Source organism: Anas acuta, chromosome 2 (genome assembly GCF_963932015.1).
Source record: "Anas acuta chromosome 2, bAnaAcu1.1, whole genome shotgun sequence".
NCBI lineage: Eukaryota > Metazoa > Chordata > Aves > Anseriformes > Anatidae > Anas > Anas acuta.
The window spans coordinates 141,955,440-141,977,959 of NC_088980.1; the positions used below are offsets into that span (position 1 = coordinate 141,955,440).

Sequence of the window (22,520 nt, forward strand, 5' to 3'; positions counted from 1 at the left end):
TAACTGAAGAGAATTGGATATTAAAACTGAAATACAGTTTGCTGCTCTACTGTTGGATCTGCAGCTGCTTCTTTCTCCACTTGAAAATCCTTATTTTCAAAGTGTGATATGGAAGGTAGCTGTCTCTCACCTCACCCCCACTCACCACCGGCTGAACTATATGTGTAAAAGCCTATGTTTTGGACTGTCTTTGTGATAAAGGCAGTTAAATGAGGCAAAACACGTGGTGTTAATGTATTTTTGAAACAAAAAAATAATAATAAAAAGAGAGTAAACCTGAAACAACAGATATAAAAAATTAAGAGAGAATAAAACAGAAACAGAGACTTAAACTTGTTTCTTTCACTCAAGTGCTGTTTTCTCTAATTAACTTTGCCAGTGAATAATGAACTCTATATAAAAGAGGACCTAATTAAAATAATAATAATAATTTAAATTTAATATACAGGTTAATATTAGGTACATTATAATCAAGTGACTTCATAGACTACATATATTTACAAGCTATAGGGAAGAGGAAGTTTTATGTTGACTATCAGGAAATAATGCTGTGGAATACAGAGATAAAAGGAATTAGGTCTAAGAGAATTTAACCCCAGAAGACAGACAGTATTCTATCAAAGAATTATTCTGCACCTGTCAAATTATTACAGGAAAATAGTGAATAGTGATATTACTACTTATACAAAGCAAAAATACCAAAGTAGCAAAATAAGTAACAGTAATCATTACCATGCACAAGAGCAGAAAAAAAAAATCAGGAAAAAACAACTAGTAAATAAGACACTTTATAGGATAGTTGAGAAGTCATGATAAATATTTTACACTTCCAGCAGAAGAAACTATACTTTCATCTAAGTAAATGAAGGTTTTTATTTCACAATGTAAAATGTAAATTTCCATCCTAATGTAACCTATGTACATTCCCAATGGTTCTGGGAAATAAGCTTTTGCAGGAGTGGAATGTATCTGTTATCAGAAAATACTATTATTATTATTTTAAATAATTGAAGCCTTAAGCAATGCTATAGTCAGTGGAAGTCACGGACATAACTGTATCCTCAAACAGCAAAGCCATACTGAAATAATAACAATCACAGAAACAGGGAATCACAGAATCACACAGTAGTTGAGGTTTGAAGGGAACTCTGGAGATCATCTAGTCCAACCTCCCTATTCAAGCAGGGACACCTAGAGCACACTACCCTAGACTGTGTCCAGGTGGCTTTTGAATATCTCCAGGGAAGGAGACTCCACAGCCTCCCTGGGCAAACCGTTCCAGTGCTCCGTCAGCTTCAGAGTAAATAATTTCTTCCTCATGTTCAAGCAGATCTTACTGTGTCTCATTTTGTGCCTGTCATCTTATTGCTGAGCATGACAGAGAAAAGTCTGGCCCCATCCTCCTGACACCCTCCCTTCAGATACTTATACTCATTGATAAGATTCCCCCTGAGCCTTCTCTTTTCCAGGCTGAACAACTCCCTCAGCTTTACCTCATATGGGAGATGCTCCAGGACCTTTATCATTTTAGTAGCCTTTTGCTGGATTGTTGTATACTGGGGAGCCCAGAATAGGACACAGCACATCAAGGCTGAGTAGCGAGGGAGAATTACCTGTGGGCAATGCTTTTCCTAAAGCACCTAAAACACTGGCCTTCATGGCTACAAGTGCACCTTGCTGGTTTATGGGCAACTTGTCCACCAGGATTCCCAGGTCCTTCTCTGCATGCTCTCACATAACGTTGGGAGATTTTTGAGATGCTCTTTATACACAAATATGAACCTATGAGTATAGCTGTAAGCTTCTTTATGCCTTTGAGGATCAATGTAAAATAACTCATGGATCAGACAACATGCCTGGTATTTTTTGTAACACCAAAGTAAAATGGGAGTGGGCTTGAATGTATGATCTCAGGTGCTGGGATGGGTTTTAGTTCTAGTATTAGGGAGATGTGTGTCCTTTATTTTTAGAAATCATCATACCAACATGACAAAGAAGACCTTTTCTTTGCTTCTTTTCAACCTCAGTCCTTAAATGGCATATCCACAGTTTACGTACACAAGAAACAGAGTTTACAATATATAAAATGGAACTGTAAAATAGACATGAGGTTCAACAAGACTAAGTGGAATGTGCTGTCAAGGCAATCCAAACATTAATAAAGACTGAGGGATGAAGGGAGAGCAGCCCAATGAAGAACTTAGGAGCAATGCTGGATGAAAACCTCATCATGAGCTGGCAATGTGTGCTTGAAGCACATAAAGCCAGCCACACCCTAAGCTGCATCAAAAGAAGCATGGCCAACATGTCAAGGGCGGTGATTCCCTGTGCTCTGCTCTAATGAGGCCCTATCAGGAGTACTGCATTCAGCTCTGGGGCCCCTAGCACAGGAGATACATGAGCCTTTTGGAGTGGGTCCAGAGACCATGAAAATGATCAGAGGACTAGAATACCTCTCGTAGGGTAGGGAGGCTTAGGGAGCTGGTGTTGTTCAGCCTGTATAAGAAAAACTCCAGGAAGACCTTATAGTGGCCTTCCTGTACTTAAATGGGGCCTACAAGAAAGACAGGGAGAGACTCTTTATCAGGGAGTTTAGTGATGGGGCAAGGGATAATGGCTTTAAACTAAAGAAGAACAGGTTTAGATTAGATATAAGGAAGAAATCGTTCACTGTGACAGTGGTGAGGCACTGGAACTAGTTGCCCGGAGAAGCTAAGGGTGCCCCATCCCTGGAAGAGTTCCAGATCAGGTTGGCTGGGGCTTTGAGCAACTTGACTTAGTGGAAGGTGTCCCTGCCAATGTTAGAGGGGTTGGAATTAGATGGTCTTTAAGGTTCCTTCCACCCCAAACCATTCTATGATTTTATAACTATTTGCAACACCTTGCTGTGGCTATTGAATAGTACAAGGAAAGCAAGCAACAAGAACTCTGAATGTTCTTTACACGAAAAGAGGTGAAACATACTTTTATTTTATTTTTTACTTTTGTTTAAATGCTGATTTATTGAACAGTACTTTAGTAACACAGTGTGAAGAAGCAGCTATAAGAATGTATTTTGTACAAACATGCACAGTGACTAAAATATGTGTCAGGCTGTATATGCATACACATACATACAACCTAGACACATACAGACAATATATAGACTATGTAATTTTATCTAAAGCTTTAGATAAAGTCCAGTGTTTTCTGCAAATACAAAAGATGAAACTGAAGACTTCATTGAGGAAGGAAGAATATAAAGAGTTCTAAAAATAAAAGAAGTCTGCATGGGAGATGAAATTTTGCATGCCAGATGGGTGGTCTGAGATTCTGGTAATAAAGCAAGCTTGTATACACAGTAGTCAATTGACATATAAACTTAAAGAGATTCAGAATAATTTTGTTGAAGTCTTTGTCCTAAATATCCTCTTATGCAAGATAATGAAGCTTCAGGTACTTTTAGGCTATGTTTTAGACACACTGAAAAAAATATATTTTTTTTTTCCTTTTGTAGAAAAGTTATATATAACTGTAAATTTATTCATATTCCGTGGCTTGCCGGTTTTTACATTTTTCTATGGAAAGCAACTCATAGGATGAAAGCTCTTCAGAACTTATGAGCTACACATTTTGATTAGGTCCTTGAGATTTTTAGAATAGAACCACATGCCTATTTTCTACAAACACTGTCTCAGAAAATAAAAACAAACAAACAACAACAAAAAAAACACACTGACTTCCCAGTTTATTTTTGTCTTTCTATACCATATTTGTCTTAACTGCAGTATGGATGTGTTGAAAAGGATGGAAATCTTTGGAATACTGCCTAAACATCAGAAACAAACAAAATATTCCATATGCTTAAGAACACTCTCCATGATTTAACAGAACATGTTGCTGTTGACAGAGAAACAACATAAAACAACATGCTTCTTGAGGAAACTGTTTTATATTTATCTTAGTTAATCACTATGAGAATCAAGAATTGCAAAGTATTTCTTATTTCTTAATACAGGATGAATGATATGACTAATGGGAATCAGGATGTAGAAAACAGGGAGAAAAACTACTGATAGGTTTCCATTTAAGCTTCAATAAATTAAGTTCCAGATGTCGAAATGGCAACTCAAATGGTAACTCAAAGTGTTGAGTTACACATAAAGCAAAACAGACAAAAAAGGATTCAAGTAATGTGAAGCCAGCAACCAGCTGACTCCATGGTTTTTTCTCTTAATATCTGCATCCAAATTTTTACTTCAAAGGCAGATATACTTTCAAGTATATCTGAAAGAATTGCTGTGTTATGAAGGTACACAGTCTTTCAAAATATTCTAAGACATAGATCTTAATTCTGTATTCATAGTTAAAAATAATAATAATAAATTTGGAACAAATACCTTAATACTGCCATTTTACACATTTGTACTTTTGGTGAATACATATACAAAACATAGGCAAAAGGTTGACCACTAGACTGGTCTCAATTTTCTCTTTGATGACATTTGTCTCGGTAGGCCAACAGCTTTTGGAATTCCTGGTTTCTTATTACAGAGACCAAAAATCAAGTCAAGATTTTTAACCATGATGACACATGGTGGTACAAGCTATTCTGAACAAAATAGAACTTCCATATAATATTCCAGTGGAATACAGGAAGTAGAAAGTCAGTAGCGATCTCAGAAGCGTTAGGCAGGAAAAAAAAGAGGAAAACAAAGAACACAAAGAGTTTGAACTCTCCTTCTAATTATCAATTATACAGCTCTACCAACTTTCTTCAGAGGTTTATCTACTTAGCTTTTAGCCTGTGGTAAAGCCTTGACTCTTTTGAAAGGGATGACATAATCAGTCTGACGGGCCAGCTCATGGGTTATGATCTATACTTAGTTTAGATTCATGTCATTCTGATATAAATAACAGTAGAAGATGGAAGTTTGTACCAATACAACAACTTAACTCTGAACTGAACAAAAAAGGCAGAGTAACAATATATATATATATTATATTTTCAAAATGTGGAAACCAATGTTTTAAATTATATTAATATTTAAGATAATATCTGCTATTTATGATATGTAAGGAGATACAAACCCTTGTGGGAGAGGACTAATCTTGACAATTACTGCATTTAGCACATTTACTCTTTATGCCAGTTCCTATATTGAAAATCACCTCAGCCAAATAAGAATATATGTACTTATATTTTACGGCTGCCTATTATACAATAAAGACTTAGAAATATAATTTCTGTAGGAACCTTGAATACAATAATCTCTCAGACACTAGAAATGAAGTTTACAAACTAAGAACTATTTCTCATATTTTACAATTCTGGCTCTGCTGAAGAAGTATATCCTGAGAGACATGCGCAAGACAAAAACTTCCAGATGGAAAATTTCCTTCTATAATATGGAAGCATCAAAGATAACCATGCAAAGTACTCTATTTAAAACACAGACAACTCAAAAAATCATGTATTTTTTTTAGTTATGCAACAGCATTTATGTAGAGAAATTGTCTAACTTGTCTTGTCCATACTTTCTTACTTTTCTACCAAGTACAAAGAACATTTAAAATGTTGAAGACTGAAATTCACCAAAACCAAAAGTTACACATGTAACAGGCACTCAGGTTGTATTACTACAAGAAACTACACAGAGTAAAAATCATTGGAAACTGAGGACTCTTCTGACCACGTATACTTCTTTCTTCTTTAAAGTAGTTGCTCATAGTAGTTCAAACACCGAAACAGCCCCTCTCCTGAAACTCTGTCACATTAAATTCACTGCACCCCAGCTAATAGAGGAGAACAATACCATATTATCAAAGCTGTATTTCATGACTGCACTTAAATTATTGCCCTCCTTAAATGACATCTGCTGAGATACAATAATATGAAAAAAAAAAAAAAGGCAATAGACTGCTCATTTGGCTGTGCCTATATACGAAGGCAGGGGATGGCGATTCAGGAGAAGTATAGAGCTGTTCTCAAGCCATGAAGGGAGGAAATCAGATGGGCCAAGCCCCATCTGGAACTAAATTTGCCTAGTGTAGCATAAGACAATAAAAAATGCTTTTAAAAATACATCAACTGCAAATGAAACCTCGAGGAGTATCTCCATCGTTTATTGAATATCAGGTGAAATGCAGTGATGAAAGATAGGGTACTTAATGTCTTTTTTTAACTCAGTCTTTACAGTAAGACTAATTATTCTCAGGGTGCACAGCCACCTGAGTTGAAAGATGATGACAAGGAACAAGATGAAGACTACTACATAATCAATAACAGTAAGCATATTCTCTGCATTTACGCTATTCAGGAAATAACAAGTAATTAACTGCTTTCTAAAGAGAGGAAAATAGTTGTTTTTAATACAGTTTAGAACTGATACAGTTTAGTGCAGAACCACTGATTGCTCCAGAACAGAAAATATTAGATTATGACAGATTTTATTTGCTGCATATACTATTTCTAATGATGGAAACAGGAGTCCAGTATACTCTGGATTTCCCACATTCAGTGCTTATATGCAGATATATCAAATAAATCATACATGATACACTGAATTAGACATATGCTTGGAATTATGTGTTCCAAAAAAGTTGGTATGCATGCACAGCAGATCTACCAAGCCTTAAACTTGAACTCATTATTCATGCACAGATCATTTTATTTATTTTATTTTTTTTTTTTTTTGGGGGGGGGGGGGGTATTTGTTTTTTCATACACTGCATGTTTACTAGGCATGTAACATATATAGTTATCCAGAATTTCCAAACTCTGACTACACAAGTCCCAAATATGAAGATGTCATTGCTATTACAACTTCACCACTTCAAGGGACTGTAAAAGGCAGATAAAAAAAAAAAGAAAGGTGAAAGGTGTGTGTGTATGTAGATATTGCAGCCTATTTAGATATCAGGTGATAGCACTTCAGGCTCCAGAAATCTTTATTTAAAAAAAATCTGAACCAAAGTATTCCATAATAAACCATGCTCAAACACACTGATGCTGCAGCACAATTTTCTAGTCTTTTTGCATCTTGAAGGTTGGCATTAGAGGACATAAATACAGAATTAAATAAGTAGATAATGATTATTTTTTTTAATATGAAGAATGATTCAAGACGAGCAATCAGACTGTAAAGTGAACCATCCACTTTTCACACTAATTTCTTTTTTTTTTAATTTGTTTCAAGATCATACTATAATTTAAGCAAAGTATCTTTGTGCACAATAAAATGACTAAAATAATATCAATTACTTTTTGACTCCTTGCAAAAAGGAGAGATGTTTAAACAAAGTTCCTGTTCATTACAATATATTAAATGAATAAAATGAGATTTTGAGTCTCTTCCAGGTATATAAATTTTGCTGGCTGAAGATCTGTTTTAGTATTACCCCTTCCCACAGTCAAAATGTTTTATCCAGAATGGAAGAAAATATAAATGAAACTGAATGTGATTATTTTTTTTTTCATAAAATGATGGTTCAACAAACACAATTATATACTTTAGAATTATATGTCTATGGCTTCATTAACCTAACGTGTGCATTTCACGTTTATATTAAAATATAATGTATTTTGATTTTACTTTAATACATTTTCATTTTAATAGTGCAAGTTCTCAGTTCATTCTTAATCTACAGATGAAAACCTATGACGATTTTAAGAGAACAGTACTGTGTATTACATTAGCCACGTACAATTTAATATGTACTTGAAAAATTCTCATTGGGTTCTTATCACAGAAAAAATACACTGAAAGGAAAGACTACACCAAAAAGGAAAAAATCTCTTCTCTTGACTTAAAAGTATAACTGCTGAAAAGCTGCTGGAACAATAGAATTATTGCAAGTGTTTGCAAAATAGGAACGCTCTCACTTTACTTCCACTAAAAATTACAAAAATATTTTACTTCTTTAGGTAACTTCCAACAAATATAAAGAACATCTTTGTACAATAATGTAATGTAATTATGATCTGAACTTTATAAACTGTGATAGAACAAGTACTGATAAAAATAAAATGTGTGTGATACATGTTATATAATATAGGTTATTCTATATATTAGTACTGAGCTAAGAATGATGAGGAGGAATGATGAAGAAATAATTTTAAGACTTTGAACATCATAAAAGTTCTGTATAGGGACTACCTTTGGTCAGTTTGGGCCACCTGTCATGGCTGTGCCCTGCCCAGCTTTTTATGTGCACCCCCAGCCTCCTCACTAGCAGGGTGGCATGAGAAGCAAAAAAGTCCTTGATTTAGTATAAGCTCTGATCAGCAACAACAATAACAAAGGCGATATCACCACTATTTTAATCCTAAATACAAAATCAGTTACAGTGAATAAAATGAACAACAAAACCAGGACACCATGCCTTTTGTCTATTTAACATGTCTCCCAATAGATGTGCATCTGGCTACTGTAGTTTTGCTTTGCAGCCTTTCCTGACAGCACTTGAACTGCACTAGCACAGGCTGCTCTATAAAAGAAGGTTGTTAGTGGCCACTTCGAATAAGTGTGTGTTAAAAAATGCTACATCTTCATTTTTAGTATTTTGTAGTTATTTTAGAGCGATAATAAATAGATTAAGAAGATTTTTTTTCTCTCCTTTTTCTTCCTTCTAATCACACTAGACTTAACTATTGGATGAAAACCGATCTCCTTTCCAAAGATGACTTTGAAGTTGGAAGATGTAAAGAAGCTTAAATCACCATTATCAGTTTTTAATCTAAGAAAAATATTTAAATTAACAAACCATGGATTATAGATTTCATCCAGCAAACAGATGTCTATTTATCTCAATGCACACATTAAAGAGGTATTTCCAAACACTTTATGAAAAGTTAAACAAATATAGTTATGCTAATGAGAATTTCTTGTGACTTTATGAACTACTGCCACTTCGAAGACACAGAGTACACAAACCTTATGTATGAGTATTCTTATACAAATACATGAATGCAAAACTCTTACTTTTACTGCAAAATGTAATGATTTTCTTCACATTCGCATTATTATAGTTGTGGGTTTCACTCATCACACACACCAAAGAAAAAACCTGCAAACATATGCAGTGGTTGCTTATATGACTCTATTAAAAATCTTTAACAGCTCTTAGTAAAATCTCTGCTTCCCTGCTCCTCACTTTCTTTTTCTTCTTCTAAAGAAGAAAATCTCATAAAATGTAGGATGTAGGAATATATTTTCTATCAAATCTTTAAAAAGCTTACATCAAATAATCACAGAGCAGTGCTCTATTATTTTACTGAATCTTTCAAAAAAAAAAAATCAAGACAGTCAAATAACTCCCTCTTTGGTAAATAAACTGATTGAAGAGAGTTTCATTAGCACCCAATTTAATTCCTCTCATTTTCTCTTATATTTTGTGTGTTCTCACTTTATGACTCTCTTTTACTTTAGAACAAGTTTTAAACTAACCTTGTCTCCTACCTTCAGACACTCTCCTGCAACACAGCACAAAAAGAAATCCAGGATTAATGGGGAACATCCAGCAGGAAAGGTCTTTTTTGTTTTGTTTTTCCCTCGCTGAATCATTTTTTCCTGGTTATAACTATGATACTACAAAGTCAGATATCAAAAAGCTTAAGGCAAAGTGTGATAGTTAAGAGTTCTAAAAGAAGAAAGTGGCAAGGACAGAAATGAGAAAGCTTTGTGTTTTTTTTTCTTTTTTTTTTTTGTTTGTTTGTTTTTTAAAGGAAAAAAATGCTTAAAAAGTAGGGAAATAAAAGAGAATGAAGACATCAGTAAACTGAATAAAATAGACTTTGAAAAAAAAATCTAGCTAAAATAAAACAAAAAATGTTAATCCCAAAACTGAGCAAATACTCTTGCTCAATTTTCATTCATAATATGGTTAAAATTTCAGTTATTCTCAGAGGTATTTAATGAAGATGAATGTGTACTCCTGTATTTAAAATGAGCGTGTATCTTTAGACAGTCCAAACATGCTATGAAAGCACTCACTAAGAAAAGTTATAAAATATTGCTCATTATGTTTGCATACATTGCAATAAAAATTCTACTGTGCTAAGAAAGAGAAGATCAACCTAATATGAATTCTAAAACAATTCAGTAGCATCAACTACATTACTAAACTCTGAATTCTTAGTTTAATGAGACATGGATTATACAAAAGAACAAAATGTCAGATTATCCCCCATTAATGTAGTTATGACCACGCTCACAGTACTTAAATACTTCAACAGAAAATAAACAAGATAAAAATCACATTTAATTTCCTTCCTGACTTCACACCTGAATAAGACAGATCATACTAAAAACTGTGATGTAATAACCATATGAGCTTCCTCCCACCCCATTTTGAAATGGAGGAAGCAATACACTTTCCTGAGCTTGAATTCTTGGTTCATGAGAACTTAAGAACAAAAAGATTCTGTTTTTCTTCTAGCTGTAGCATCTAAATATATTCTTCGTTGGCTAATCAACCTGTAAAATCAACCTGTCTTGAAAGCAAGATTTTCACCTCCTCCTTCCAGAAGAGTTCCTCACTCCAATAAGAAGAATTCTTCTCACACTTCACCCTAATATACCTGTTTATATCTTATATACTTATTTGTCTTTACATTCCCTACATATTTGCATTCACTTCCTGAAATATTTATCCCTTCATCATTACATTTTCTTTTGTAAGGTCAGATGCTCAGAACAATATAATAGCAGCATAGTACTTTTATTTATCCAATTCAGTCTGAATTCTTTTTGATGAAGGAACTGTAATCATGTACAATATTCCTCATGAGATCTCACTGCCACCTTATTATTTATATTTGCACTGCCCTATCACTTGTGGAAATATTTCAGAGAAAGCTACTGGGTTTCCTTTTCCATCTTTTAAGTAGTTGTAATAAAAATTCTCTCTTCTTCTGTCATTTCCAGCTTACAATCAAAGAGAAGAAATTCTTCAACCATCCTTTGACACAAACTACAATTATTTTTGAAGTCCAGACAGTAAGTGTGGTAGACTAATTTTCATCTAGTAGATTAACTTTAGACAGAACCTCTAGTTCTCTCTTTCATAAAAACAACACAAAAGTCAGTTTAATAACAAAAATAATGTTGTTTACCATTTCTGGAAGAACTTATTCACAGAAAAATACAACAGAATCCAACATTAGGACTCATTCTATATATATATTCTATATATATATTTTTTTTTCCATCGATGACAATATAATAAAGTATGGCACTATTTTGATCTAACTAGCAACATTCTAAAAACAGTCTATGGTAAAAACTACATGTACAGTAAATTTTTAACGAATCATGTATGCGCATGTTTCAAATGGTAAGTTTTAGTAAATTGTATTTAGTATATTAAATCTTTACAAGCATAAATTACCTCACATAGGTTTGGAAGCAAAATTTTTGAGTTATGCTCAAGAACATGTGAAAAAAATAGATTTCCAGAATATAACCTAATTTTTAATATCTGTTAAGTACAGAAAGAATTAAAAAAGGAATTTACATAAACTTCTTAAGCAGGTCTAACAAATAGTTCCATAGGAAATTTAAATATGCAGAGCAAGACAATTGGTTGGATATTTTTGTAATGTTTTCATTGTCAAACAGAAGCTAAAATGTTTCAGTAGAAACTCACATGAAACTCTATAGAAATACCTGTGGAATATCTCCCCAACATGGAAATTACTTCCTGTGAAGAAACTGTAGTCACACATTCACAACCATTCCTTCAAAACATGTCTGTGTAATGAGAAATTTTGTATAGTAGACCATAACAGGTTAATTAGTCAATCTGATACATTTTCATGGCTACTGTAGGTGTACTATCAAAAATTGGTGATTACCAAGTGAAACCATTTTTTTTCTCAGTATATGAATATCCACTCTATCATCAGATGTATACTGTGATGTGGGTATAACACAATAAAATTATGTTTAGAAGATGTCTAGCAAATGCTAACAAAATCAAGACCATAAACATGCCATGAGGGGAATAAACTGCAGACACAGCTAGGTATGGACTTCATTCTCTAGGAGAGTGTATACAGTATTGATCTCATCTGTACATGTGCTGTGGTTTAATATTTGGATAAAATAATAATAATAATATAAAAAACAACCAACCAAAAAAAACCCCATAGCATTAGCTTAGCAAAATCTTGTCCCTTGTTGTCATCCTTCCCCCTCCTCCCAACCCCCCCCGCAGTGTAAAATTTTGTACTTTAACATGGCAATGTAATTCAGAAGAGCCTTATATATGTGTTAGATTAAAGGACAGGTCAGAGGAGAAAAGGACAGTGAAACAACAGTGGAGAGGACATTGTAGTACAATGACTACAAACAAGTGATAGAAGAAACTGTATTCACAGTTACTGCCAAACCTATCCGCCAAATTACTATACTCATATCCATGAATTAGAAGAGATTATTACAGACCTTCAGATACTCTTTCATAACTGAAAATAAGACTGTTTTCTACTTTTTAAACCTGACCAAAGATATTCTAAACAGAATGCCTAGCCATATAATCTGTAGAAACCAAACTCTTAATTTGTATCAACTGATAACCACAAAAAAAAAATAAAAAATTGTATTGTTAGAAATTAAAACAATTAAGAGACAAAAGCTATTTCATGATTTGTTTTGCATGCAAACCAAATCAAATACAGTTCTTGTTTTTTTTTATAACCTACTTAATTTACATAATGTTTTAAAATTCTGTACAACTGCAGCTGTGTCAATAGGTCTTAGTAAATGAAGCTACAGTCATTTATGCAAGGTGACTATCTGATCCAGTAGGATAACAGATTCCACTCTAAAGTTGTCTTTACAAAACATTGACCATATACAAAGACATCTACAAATTGCTTGTGCTATAAAAGCTCTTGCTTTTCAATATTTTTGTGTTTCTAAGTTCTTCAGGTACAATAGCTGTACATGAAACAATGGACTAGCATAAAATAATAAATAATAATACGTAATAAATATTATTCAATAACATTAACCTGCACCATTAACATCTGTATATGACAAAAAAAAAAAAGACAATCCAATTTGTTTCTGAATGTCTCTGGTGGTTAAATTAAGACATTCAAGCACTGCTGTTACTCAGATTTAATTTTCATATTGCTGTTTACCTTTAAGTGAAATAAATCTTGCTTTGTGTAGGCTCCAAGTGTTCATTATTAGTACTTTTGCATGTGGATTAAATCATCTGAATATAGGAATATAGCAAAACTTTAGATTTAATAATAACTTAATACTCTCCACTGAATTCCTTTCTGTACAGTCACTAATGTCCATTCACTGATTTCATATTTGATAGAATAAAAATGTATACACATTTAAAAAAAGCCAAACCTTTGCTGAAGATTTTATCAGAAGGGAGATGGATACATCTACACCACTGGTTAGTTTAGAAAAAAACAGCTATTTACAAAGTACAGTTTTGTTGTTTAATTGCTTATTTCTAAACATATATGTAGCATAGAATAATGTTTTTATCTCAACTTTTATCTCACACTAGCCTTGACAATGAAACACGATATAAATTATGAAGCGAAAATTCCTTGCTCTTCCCTCCCCCCTTTTTTTTCCTATAACTTAAATTAATTTAAATTACAATGACAATATTACTTACATTTTTTCATCTGTCTGCCCTCATTAGAACTCACTTTTTAGTAGATTTAATTCCTTTCCCATTTGGTTTAATCACACTTCTGGAATGTATACCTGACCTTTCATTTTTGATTTATACAGAATATTTTTCCATAACTACATGGGCACAAGTAAAATAATATCCAATACCTCTATGAGTAACAACTGCAAGTTCTTTAGTTCTTTCTATCTGCTCAGCTTTTCTTGGTCGTCTTCTTGTGCTTTGTATGTTTGCTTGATGAAGGGAGAGTTCTTCCTTGGAAGAGGCAGATTCCAGAATTGATTTTCTTATATTCATAGCTTGCACTTGTTGCTCTTCAGAAGGTTGTTTATGGGTGGATACAGTAACATCTGCAGATGTGCTAGCAACAGTAATAGCACCAGTTGTGACCGCAATAGGCTCCTCTAACTCACCAGTGGAGGCAGTTTTGATCAAAGTGGAAGAACCTGTGGGACACACAGTAGCACTGGATGCTAACTTTTTCTTTTGAATTGCGTTTTTCTGTTAAACCTAAGAGATTAAATTTCCCTCTGTTTAACATAGTAAAGACAACTGACATGAAAAGAAGAAGGTCAATATGGTTTATTTAAGTTTTGGAAGTAATCAGAACATTTTTTAATGGTAGTGAACATTTTTGTAATTATAGTGATATTATACATTTAGTTTTAAATGTGCTGCAAATGTTTGTAGTATTAACTTTTGTACCAGTCAGAATGAGAGCACATAATTTCTACCCCTTGAAATTCAGCCAAAAAATACCATGGTAGAAGCAGAAAATAAAGCCATATCATTAAAGCAGAAAATAGAGCCGTATCTACCCCATGAGTGGAAAAGTGATAACCGCCTTCTTGAGGAGTGATACAATAGCATTATGTGGTAACCTAAGCAGAAGGTGAAACTTTGGTAGTTCAACTGCTAATAAGGCTGTCAAATATGTTCACATACCCAATTCTTTCATCAGCTCTTGACAGGCTTCTAAAAGCTCATTAAAGCATTTAGCGTTGATACAAAGCCAAGGGCGGATGGAAAAAGGTACATGTGTATGTACATGTGTAAAAGGTACACGTGTAAACAAAACAACATCTAAGCATATTTATCTCTATTTGATATCGGACAAAGGCTGCATCTGTAATTTTCTTGTTACTCTCAGATTTCTGTTTAAAAAAAAAAAAAACACAACAACAACAACTAAGAAAAAAAAGTTTGATTAATTAAAATTTTGTCTATGCACTGCTTAGGAAAACATTTGTTTAACACTTCTAAGTTGTGTAGTAGCTAAAAATATGTAAACCATAGGGGATTGTTTTTTAAAATATTTTATTAACTTTTTCATCTTTCCCTATCCCCCAGATTCGTTTACAAATGTTTTGAGGTCAACTCACCCACCTTTGAATATTTAGAACATCTAACACAATAGCAACTCCATCTTGACTGGAACAGACAAATAACTGGGCAACACATAATAAAATTCATAATAAAAAATTAACATTAAAAAAGATGTAGCACAAACTGTACTATGATCTATTAGTATATTTAATACATAATACTGAATAAGGGACTTTTCAAAACTCATTCAAACATTCCACACTTCTATTTTTACTCCTGAGCTGTCTTCTCATGCACATTTTGAGACTTTGAAGTGTAGTGCACGATGACAGGATTTGCAGTATTTGCACTGTTAGAAGAATCACTAGAAAATGGAAATAAAACTCACAGTGGAACTGGGCAGTATATAGCACCTTTCATGCACATGCTATATCAAACCTTTTTACAAAACTATCAAATATACTGTATAAACAAATCAAACATCTTAAATGTTAAAAATACTCAGTCTTGATAATAAAGTCCGTGTTGTTTTTGGTTTTGTTTATGCAGAAATTTTAGGTGTGAAATGTTTTATTTTGCTACGAATAGTGTAGCAAACATAATGGTATCTAATAGGTAAAAAACAGTATCTAATAGGTAACAAACAGAGCTTCTGTATGCATGGAATAAGTTGTTTTTACTATCTTACATGTAATATCTTTATATCTGTTCCTCAGAACAGCAGTTCTAATTCATACAGCGGGAGTTCTCCCTGCACAACTAAACAACTTTAAAAGCACCAGATACATGTATAGCTACAGGTTTATGTGTAGGAAACAGAACCATGAATCTTCTAGTAGGTAATAATAGATAATAACAACAAAACAACAACTAAACAAACAAACAAAATCCTTACTGTCCTATGATGACAGCACTGTAACTAAAAATGGACCTAGGCGTGTTTTGTTTTGTTTTATTCTGGAATAAAAGAAGAAAAAAAATCACAACAATTAATAATATTACAAGACTAGACTAGTTATGATTCAGCTTACAAGGAATTTTCATAGATTGCTATCAAGATTAAAACATAGAAAATACAAGTGCATGTCCAAGAGATATTTTGGAACAGGATAATGTTGCTTAAAACAAAGAAAGAAAACTTACTGCATGTTGCATTATCACTACTTTTAAAGTAAAATATATGTGGATGTATCTTTATCATGCAAGCAAATGTACAAAAATAAGCAGTAGTCAGCTCCCAATATCAAGCTCAAAACAAAATTATATTCAGAATCTCAGTCAAATGGAATGTTATGTCCTAGTGTTTTAAAGACACACAGCACTTTAGTAGAAAATATTAACTAGTTAAGAGAAAGCCCATTTAAAAATAAAAAAGAAAAACAGCAAGAAAAATACTGCTTACTTAAAGCTTCAAACTGCATACATTGAAAAATACTGTACCACTGTGCTAGAGAGGCAACTTTCAAGCAAAGACACCTACCTTGTTATGCTTGTTAGTCAAGTGGAAGGAGATCAAAGTGATAAAACACAGGGCAGTTTAGTTCACAAAACTAGTCTGAATGAACCACTACTCAAAAGTGTTGTAACTGCTAAAACTTTGGATAATGGAAACATATGGAAGACCCATAAGCCTTTCTATTTATATAGGGGTGGAGGTTGCTCTTGATTCCAGCATCATTTCTAGTAAAGAAGAGAGGCAAGTGCCTTTGACATTTCCCTGAGACAAAGCTCCAGAAATAGATTATGAATCTGTGCTAGATGCACATAATTTGCATATGCAATATGCTATAACTATACACAGGGTTCCTCTTGTAAACATACGATAGCAAAGGAAATTTACCACACATAAACCCCCAGTGGAAATTCTGATTTAAATTAATCTCACAGTCTAATAGCTAGAATTAGCTAATAAAATGAAAATGCTTCTATTGAAAACATTTTTTCCTTCCCGTTTAGAATACTACAACTTGGGAAAGCTCACCTTAAAATGTGGGAATGCTCGAGGAATGTATCATCCCTTTTTAATTAGTACATATATTTAAAATTTACTTATTTTAAATTGTAAAGAATGTGTCCGTAGTGAATTAGAATTTAACCATGTTTAGAAACTCTAGGCCTGAAAAAAGTAGTGACATTTACCACAAGAAAAGTTCATGTGTTGGAAAGAAGGATCAGACAAATGCGTTTCTTGAGGTAGATCTTAATTCAAATTTCTGTATTTCAGAGACAATTTATTATCTTAACCAAAATTAATTAATCTCAAACAAGATGACCTGAGTTTTATGCTCATTATAGAAGCTTGAGTTCTAGGCTTATTACAGTCATAGAATCATAGAATGGCTTGAGTTGAAAGAGACCTTAAAGATCAACTAATTCCAACCCCCTGCCATGGGCATGAACGCCACCAACTAGATTCAGGTTGCCCAGGGCCTCATCCAACCTGCTCCTGAACACCTACAGGGATGAGGCATCCAAAGCTTCTCTAGGAAATATGTTCTTGTCCTCCCAATTAGTGAAGGATTTCCTACTAACATCTAACCTAAACCTACCCTCTTAAAGCTATTCTTCCTTATCTTATCACTCTCTAAGCTACTCTCCACCTTTTTATAAGCTTATTTTAAGTAATGAAAGGCTGCAAAGATGTCTCTCCAGAACTTTCTCTTCTCCAGACTTAATATCCCCAGCTCTCTCAACCTCTCTTCATAGCAGAGGTACTCCAGCTCTCTGATCAACTTTGTGGTCCTTCCGTGGACTCATTCTAACAGGCCAATATCCTTCACATACCCCAGACGTGAATACAGCGCTCAAAGCAGGGTCTCACAAGTGCAGAGCAGAGCAGGAGGAGACAATCCCTTCCTTGACAGGCTGGACACCCCTCTGGTGATGCAGCCCAGAATGCAGTTAGCCTTCTAGGCTGCAAGCCTAGGTTGCTAGCTCTTGTTGAGCTTTTTGTCCACCAGAACCCCCAGGTCCTTCTCTGCACAGCTGCTCTCAATGAGTTCTTCTCCCAGTCTATGCTCATGTCTGGGATTGCCGCAACCCAGGTGTAGCACTTTGAAGTTGGACTTGTTGAACCTCATTAAGTTCACATGGGTCCACTTTTCAAGGTTGTCCAGGTCCCTTTGGATAGCATCTCTTCTTTCTGTTGTATCAGCTGCACCACTCACGATATTGTGTTCAATCCCAGATTAAGCTGTAGATTTCACCTGTAGCTGCTATCTCCTATTAAACCAGAACTGTTTTTCTTTCCTAGAGGGGCTAGCATAAGCAAGAACTACCAGTGATTAGTCAATATACATTAGCACATGATTTAAGACTCAATTTTAAAAGTAAAATTAACATAATTACCTGCCGATATTTAATTAACATTCTTTCTTATAAGATATGATTAAGAAAAATGTTTTAGCAGGATTCAAAATGATAGGATTTTAAGGAAAATGAATTAATTCTCTAAATTAAATTGACAGTGTGAAATTACAATATTACCATGCTTTCAGATACTAACCATCAACTGGACTTAAACTATTCTCATCACAATGCCAGTTTAAAATAAAGCTTCAATACAGATTATATTACCATGACTTCTATTATTACAAGCCAACTGTTATAATTCCATAGACTGAAAAGCACAGGTATAGCCAGCACAATATAACTGACTTGAAAGCCATCACTAAACGTTTGAAATGCAACCAAATAAGTATGATTCATCAAGAAGTATTCTGAAAATGTTATAAAGATTTTCTAAATTTGCTCTTTCTTCAGAGACAACTGATAAATAAATATTAACATTAAACTAGTGTTTTAATACTACTTATTTGTCCACTAGTTAGTAACACCATGCTGATTAGGAGTCAAAAAATAAAATATAATCCAAAAAGGTTAATATTCTATAAAGTGAATTTGTTTTGTATCACACATGGATTAAAACAAATGTTATCCATAGGAGCATAGAATAACTCAGGACAAAATGTACCACAGGAAGCCTCTTAGCCATGCTTCTGCATAAAGCAGCATCAACCCTGAGGTCAGAGCAAGTCACTCAGGATTTTACATGGTCAATTCTTGAGAAAACCTCACAGGATGGAGACTGCCCAATTTCTCTGAGTCAACTTGTTCAAAAGTAAGATTCACAGCAAGTTTATCTTTATATATGGTCTGAAGATCTTGTTTCCAACCCTGCCATCTTTCTCATTTTCTCAAAACCTACTCCACCATGAAAAGCTTGGTTTTGACTTTTCAATGAAGACACCAGGAAGCTGTTATTAGCTTTGCTGGCTTCTCCAGGGTGAACAAGACCAGCTCCATCGGCCTCTCCTCACAGGGCAAGTGCTCCAGCCTCCAGCTGCCTCAGCAGCTCTCTACTGAACATGCTGTAGCAAAGAACTTGTCTTCCTGTATTGAGGTCCAAAACTGGATGCCTTATTCCAGCTGTGGTCACATGAGTATTGAGTAAAGGACAATAATTCTTTCCTTTGATCACACATTCCTGTTAATATAGTGCAGAATATTGCTGCCAGGGCACATTGCTGGCTTGTGCTCTGATTGTTGTCTGCCAGGACCCACAGGGCCTTTTCAGCAAAGCTGCTTGCTACCTACCATTCCTATGCCATTCTGTCTTCCTGGGTGCAACACTTTACATTTGTCCTTGTTGAGTTTCATAAAGTTCCTGTTGGCCCATTCCTCTAACTTCTCTACATCTCTCTGGAAGGATCTATCTATGACTATATTGACTATTGGCTGATATTTTGGCATCATGTGCAAATCTGATGAGATTGTGCTCTGCCACTGATTTTAGATCATTGGTAAAAACATTGAACAGAACTAGTACCATGACAGACCCTTGCAGTACTCCACTTAGATTAGAGGTAGAGTATGGCCTGTTATCAACTATCCTCTAAATTTACAAGTTAGTAACTTCAGCAGTGGAAGAATAAATGAAAATCGGTGGATTATTCATAAAGTAGTTCACAAAAAAAATATAGTATATGCTTGAAAAAGACCAAATAAATGGGACAATTTAGACTATCAGACTGCAAAAACATCAGTTGACATAGCAATAGATTTTTAACTCCATATAAATTGTGTTCCCTTTGGCCACTGTGTGTAACATTATATAGTATAAGTGCATTACAATCCAACTAACTTTAGATCTGAAGTCTTATATATCAGTATTAAATTACGCTTCTATGTAATGACATTTCTATGTAATGTAGTCGTATGATATACCACTGAGGTGTATAATATATGATTATCAGGACTCTGAGGGCCCTGGTGGGCATAAACAGCTCTGCCCAACATCCCCTAGATCTCCCCCATCCCTGCCTGTGGCCCAGGATCCTTTTTCAGCCCCTGAGGCTGTCAGCCCCTGCCCCAGTGAGACCACCACAGGGCCAGTCTCCAGCTCTCCACAGCACTGCTTTGTGCAGCCATGAGCCCCACCCAGCCAGACCCAGACCCCAGCCTCCCTCTGTCCTCAGGGAGATGCCAGATGCTCAGGGCTAGGGCTGTCCGAGTGTCCCTGGCTCCCCTGCTCCTGGCCAGGGTGGTGGGATGGGTTCCTGCCCTGCTGGTCTGCATGCAGATCACCTGCGGTCCACAGCTCACCAGCCCTCAGGGAGCCAGCTGCTGAACCTTGACAGTAACTGTCTCTTCATCACTGTGAAAAATACACTGCCTACATACATTTAAAAGCATTACATTTAAGAAGAGGTAAGTAATTCTCTCTTATTTCTCACTCAGAATAAATAAACTAAGTTCATGTCTAAACAGAGTAAATGTTACTTATAAAGTAATATAAAAATGAACTACTTAAAAATGAAACTCTACCATCTGGTCTTTTATGACCTAAATGATTCCATGATTCTATGATTTTTGTTGTTGTTTCACTAAAAGGTCAAAATACACTGAATAAACAAGGAATGTTTTTAGTAATGCTTTTCAAGAAAGGTCAAGTGCGAAAAAAAACAATTCTCTAGGAAGAAAAGTTCTTTCAGTGTACATAATGATCCAAAACCCACTTAAAGAGATAAAGCTATTCCTACAGAACATTATGTGCTCTCAGCATCAGGTGGGCAATAAGCAAACTTTTGAGCAATGAAATGGGCATCCAGTACAAAACATGAACTTTGCCTCAGGAAAAGCTTCCCTGGGAGGTGTCCCAGTGATCCATTAGTCAACAATTTCAAGATATCTAAAGCTAAATACTTACGTGTTACAGTTAATTTCAAATGTATTCTTTCTCCTGTAGAGTGCCCTGCCTAAAAGTACAACAATTTGATTTTCAGAAATGTCAGATGGTTTCGAATACTTCTTACATTTCTTAGCTAATAGTACTTAAGGAGTTCTGAGGAGAGTGGTTGCTCAGAATATCTGTAGAATGGTTTGGGGTTGGAAGGCACCTTTGGAGATTGTCTAGTCCACTGATTTCCTAAAGCTGGGTCAACTACAGCATGTTGCTCATGATAGTGTCATGTTTTGGATATATTCAGGGATAGAGACTCTACAGCTTTTCTGAGCAAGTTGTGCCAGTTTTTATTACCTTTTCAGTAAGAAGGTTTCTTCTGTTTAAATGGAATTTCCTGAATTTCAGTTGTTGCCCATTATCATTTATACTTAGACTTGGCACCGATGAGATGAATATGGTTCATCACCCTCTTTATACATGTATGCACCGACATAATCATTTAGGCTTGGTCTTTAAAACACAACATTTTTTTGTTAGAGAGAAGCGTGTTAAACAGCTACATTTTCTAAAATGGAATCACGTATTTAAAGAAATGCATATCTGAACTAGAAGTTTAAAATAATATACATGCTACACATTCTTTCTACTTTTTCTTAGAAAAACATCCTACCCTCAAGTCTAACTACCTACTTCAACAATCAAATTTTTTGATATAATTTTGTAGGTCAGCACAACAATTTATTTTCCAGAAAAACTCAAAGCTGACACTGGAAGAAAAAAAGGAAAACAAAAACAAACAAACAAACAAAAACTCCCTGAGAGATTTATCCTGAATAAAAAAGCAAATAATAGGTATGTATCACTCTAAAGAATATTCTCAAAAACAAACAAAAAGATTTTTACGAAATTATCAATATTTCTTATATGTGTTGAGATAGTAAAATACCCTTTCAAGCTGTTCAGATTCCTCAGATTATCTAAAATATCTCCTTTATCTAAAACAAGGACATACAGATTCCTAAACTCAATCACAAAATCTATTCCTCCATCCAAAGATGGAAATTCAATATTTTCACAGATTTTTCCAATTTTCTAGAGTCAATAACCAAACATGGCTTTGTGGCTTTCTGTTCTATGGGGGCCTCCTTTCAGCAATTTCTTTATGTCTGTAAAAAAGAGCTAACTACTCTAACTACATCAGACCATGAAGACAAAGAAAGAGGTAGTGGTAATTGGAAGTAGGATTTAGGTTGCAGATGATAAAAAGGAACAAAAGACAGAAATGAGGATTAATATTAGGCTAGGGTACTTGGAAAAAAAGCACAAAAGACAGACTGCAGAATCAGGAGACTAAACTGTA

The 22,520-nt window shown here is 34.5% G+C and overlaps 1 protein-coding gene across 1 annotated transcript in view; it reads right to left on the reverse strand.

Moving 5' to 3' along the window:
* The window catches only part of CSMD3 (CUB and Sushi multiple domains 3), a 668,812-nt gene that overhangs the window by 419,413 nt on the left and 226,879 nt on the right, over positions 1-22,520 (reverse strand). The window contains 1 exon segment of the mRNA XM_068672527.1: positions 13,800-14,096. Coding sequence (XP_068528628.1) covers positions 13,800-14,096 — 297 coding nt within the window.